The sequence below is a fragment of the Limulus polyphemus genome, unplaced genomic scaffold, assembly GCF_000517525.1.
Source record: "Limulus polyphemus unplaced genomic scaffold, Limulus_polyphemus-2.1.2 Scaffold5500, whole genome shotgun sequence".
Lineage (NCBI taxonomy): Eukaryota > Metazoa > Arthropoda > Merostomata > Xiphosura > Limulidae > Limulus > Limulus polyphemus.
The window spans coordinates 3,775-8,579 of record NW_013671110.1 but is presented as its reverse complement, the minus strand read 5'-3'; the positions used below and the strand labels follow the sequence as shown (position 1 = coordinate 8,579).

The 4,805-nt window shown below is 29.1% G+C and overlaps 1 protein-coding gene across 1 annotated transcript in view; it reads right to left on the bottom strand.

The window, feature by feature from the left end:
* Positions 1-3,739, bottom strand: part of LOC106472660 (protein lap4-like) — a gene marked incomplete at its 5' end in the record, with an annotated part of 59,069 nt that extends 55,330 nt beyond the window's left edge. Inside the window, 2 exons of the mRNA XM_022401218.1 lie at positions 730-864; positions 3,661-3,739. Coding sequence (XP_022256926.1) covers positions 730-864; positions 3,661-3,739 — 214 coding nt within the window. The remainder of the gene's footprint in view (positions 1-729; positions 865-3,660) is intronic.
* Between the last annotated feature and the right edge of the window lie 1,066 nt (positions 3,740-4,805).

The window sequence follows — 4,805 nt, the reverse complement described above, 5'->3', positions numbered from 1 at the left end:
TAGCAGAATTCATCATCATAATTATAATGTGTCCACAGCTGAAAATGCTGAGTGTGTTCAGAGGCATTCTGGACCTTCAAGTCCACAGCCCAAGATGTTAACCACTATGCCATTCCTATATATATATATATATATTTCTTTTTGCATTTCTACAACAAATAACCAAATCAGATTTTTTCTATTTTAAATATCATTTTTAAAGGTTCAAGTACAAACCAATATTCGTTTAATGCATTACAAGTAATGTCTTAAGACACTTCCTTGCAGTTTCAACCATTCTTTTCTGGTCACTGATATATATATATATAATAATAATGAAAAAAAAATTAAATTAAATTTAAAAAAAAAACTACAGTTAGAATTTTATCACATTTGCATCTGATTGAATGTTAAACTAAATATTTTTACAAACTGGTGACAAGCAGAAGCTGGGAATGGACAATATGCTACAAGAGCTATTTACACACTTCTCATGTTCCTTCTTTGATGTTTTGAACCAACAGCTGAATCCTTCTTCCTACCGATTGATTCTTCTTTGGCCATGTTAATGTTTTAAACTCATTACTGATCCCTTTTTCAGGTCTAAAATATTCAGCACAGAACCAGAAAATACTGTTCTCATACTCTTATGAGACATCCAAGTTGTACAACAGTGTGTGAAAGTTTAAATAAAATTCAAATACTTAAATTAAGAGTAAAAGTTCAGTAGTACTATATTGATTCCTTAACCTCAGATTCTTTTCAAGAATAAGAGCATCTTTTTCACCCTTAGCATAATTGTTTTTAGCTTTACTGATCATTTTGAGAGATGGGATCACATCACATTCACCTAGTGCGTGCATGTCAAACCATGCTGGAGCTGTCCTTGAACCAAGGATTAGTCTTTTAAATGATCTCCCAGTATTTTAACATTCAAGTCAACATTGATGCTTTCACACGTCGGGCAACAAAATTAATAAATGACATGAGGCTATTGAGAGAACTGGATTTGATCTTTAAACTTGAAAAAAAAAATTGAATTCTCAATAGAGGTTTAACACACATTGAAGATGAACTTGTGGATAGACTTTATTGGTTATGCAATTTATTCTTCAAGAATCATGAGTACGAGCCTGTCTATGGTATTGAAATAATTTCTTTTAGCTTCAGGACATTATAGTTCAGTGACCTGGATAGATGTAGTTTTAGATAGTAGAATCTATAAAGTTTCTCAGGAAGGAGTTAGGTTTTAAAATGGATTTTAGTCTGAGTAACTAACTCTTACTGTAAAAGTTTGCAGGAACTGATAATTCTCTGTGTACCGAAAGTACGACATTTCACATTTCTTTGAAACGAACACTTCTACTTATAAACACAGAATGCATTGTTTCAACAGTTGGGTTCCCTTGCTTGTTAACAATATTTTGGGCCATAATCCCAATTATATCTCATGAGGCTCATCCAGCTTATAAGATTTAAGTTAGTCTTAAATGCATATATTAATCTAACAATACAAAACAATCTCTAAAATGAAAGTAAAATACAACTAAAAAGAAATGACATTCGATATATTAAAATAGTATAACTCATACTGTTAATGAAAGTGACAATAAACAAATAATATCGTTGTAAGAAGGGACAAAGTACAAATTATGGAAATAATGGAGTAACAAACCTAAAAACTTAGTATTGACCATGCATTACTGACTTACTGGACAAGGCACAGTGTTCTGGACAGGTTAGAACAGATACAGTATGATCTCCTTCAAAAAGAGAGACACAGGATAACAACTGTGTCACCCAAAAAGGATAAGAATTTTTAAAGTAGAGAGGAAGAAGGTGACATCTTCACACATATATGTCAACCATAAGTTCACCTAAACCAGAACACAATTACACAAACATTTGTTTATGATATAATTTATAAGGAAAAAAAGAAGAAGATAAAGTGATTGAAAACCAAAACCTAAAATCAACACTAACACTTAACGTTGATGAAAAAAATGGCCTAATTATGGAGTTAATTATAATCAAACACACTTGAAAGAAGTCTGTAAAATACTTTGAACTGCACATAATACCAGGAGACTGAAGTAATTGGACAATTTCCTATAATCTCAATTTTGAAAGGTAATGGGAAATGAGAAACATTTCCCACCCATAAGCTAATGTAGATATTAAAAAGCTAAATAGAAACTTGAATTTAACTCCAACTCAGGTGTTGTCATAGTTTAAACACTACATAAGTGAAACAAAAATTACAAAATTCAAAGACACACAGTGTAAGCTTGTTGGTACATAAACCAACCTTGCTGTACAAAGAGTGTGCAAGTGCTTGACTCACAAAAAAAAAAAAGAAGAAAAGAGGTAATTCAGAGAAGTTAAAAATCTGATAAACGAAAAAACAATAGAACCAGGGGAGCAAACAGGAAGGGAAAACAGATTATAGCTATAACCTCTAAAGAAATCACATGCTTAAAAAGTGTAGTTGTTAAACATTGATGGTAATTAATAAATCACTGAAGATCGAAACTAGATTTGTTATGGCTTAATAATATCCTCAGTAGTCAAACGAAGAACTGAGTAATTAACTCAATAAATCAATTACCTATAATCATCAGATTGATTAATGTCATATGAAATAATCCATTAATCATAAATTTATTAATATCATAAAGATAATCAGCTAATCAAAATTAGTGTTTCCAAATTATTACCAATTTTGATATTCAAACAATCTAAGTAATCAAAAAATTCCTTCTCATTACTATTTTTGATTAATTCAAGTTTGTCCAGTTTAATCAAATAGTGTCTTAACTCATAATATTAATCAACTAATCAAAATTAGGTTTTACAATTATTACTATTTTCATTGACTTCAAGAATCCACATTCCATGTGGGTAGTGTCAACTCAAGTTCAAAAATTTAAAGGGTGAAAATATTATGCCCCCTTTTCACATTTAAATCATTGGTTGGTTACTCATCCAATGAAAATTTTTTATATATATACATAATAATGTACAATTCTAAATTTTTCATTAACACATCAAAATTTCAATACCAAAAATGAAAAATTAAATCAACTGAAGCCAAAATGAATAAATATTACCATGTTCCTAATTAAACTTTAAGTACTTTTTTTCTACATACATATTTGTATTCAAATAAACAACAACCGAGATTCTAAATACTGAGTACTGTTTAATTAAAAGAATCGTGCCTTTTTTTTTTGCTTAATACTTCAAAAAGAGCTCAGCAGATGGCACTGTGAATAAAATCTAAATTACAAAATCAAAAGTTTCTGTGCATAGAATTATTTATTTACAACTAAGTTACAAAATGTGACATCCTACAATATAAGATTATCAAGAATCAAGTACATTTGGGTTTGAAATGTACAATATTTACCTTAATTTATACATATACTTAATGTGTAGTCTTATGATTAAAACTATCATAAAAATTGGGTTAAAAAAACACAGCTAAAACATTATTAGCCAAAATCTGTGCTTAAACCCAAATTAGGAAAGTGTGTTTATAAATTCTAAATTCACAAGTTACCTTATCTCCTAGGCTTTACTTGAGGACTTCTTAGTTACTTATTTGTTTTTTTACTAACGACAGGTCATGTTATAATCGAATAAAAGACAACACTACTATAAACCTCTTATTTTACTTACTTTGTTAGAGGGTTTACACTGAAGTCTACAACCTCCAAGCATTTAAGATGTTTAATACTGTCAGGAATGTCTTCCAGGTCTGTGTAGAAAGAGAATAACAACACAAACACTTTTTTATTGAGCAGGTATAAGATTAAATTGAGCTTTGAAATAAGGAGGTAAAAATTAAAAGTTTTAATGTAAAATTGTATGCCTGAAATTAAAAGACTGTGAATTTTGAAAATCATAACAATGACTACAGTTTACAGGCTTACTTAATAATCTCAGAACATTGTGTCCTCCAAAATAATCACAAGTTGGTTAAAGGTAATTACTATAATTATTACCAAACGAGATCAATTTTAAAGAATATTTTCTTCGCTACAGAGAAACACTATCGTATTTATTGCAGTTCGTCCTCTTTCATATAACAAAATCAGCATCATTAAAACTAAATTCAAAAACCAGCATACCACAAAAATATCCATTGGAAAGAGTTTAATCACTAAATCAGCTGAACAACATTACAACATAGCATTTCTGTCATTAGATTGAAAAATCATTTATCATAGCAGGCAAGTGAAATAATAAGTTTATTACAGGCTTAAGAGATTATGTTTCGATAATTATCTATCTCTCTCTCTCTCTTTCTTTTTTTTTTTTTTTTTAAGAAGAGAAAAAATAATGGTAAAATTAAGAAATTAGGGATATATCTCTTTGTTTTTGATATAAGCCATGTTTAGCAACAAAGTTGAAAATCCAGACATTATTACATTATATGCAAACAAGTATAAAAGCAGTATATAGGTTTCCTTTTTATGCTGTAAACTATGGCTAATATCTCATGGGCTTTTAAAGTACAGGTCAACAGCTCGAATAAGATCAAACAACTATTTTGAGGGCATTAAAAAAAATATAAAATCTTTTTTTTTATGTTTTGTGCAATATTACTTGTACATTTTGTGGTTTTAAGGTATTATATTTTAATAACTATTAATCAGTTATTTCCAAAGTCATAGTTGTTAATAAAATCACTAATAACACCTACTTTATGAAATTACAAAGATCTTTTTTTTTACTTTTCCTATGCAACTGTTGTATTAGTATTTCCTTTACAAAGCTGGATATATATATATATGGAATTCTGGCTAGGAGTCAATTAATTA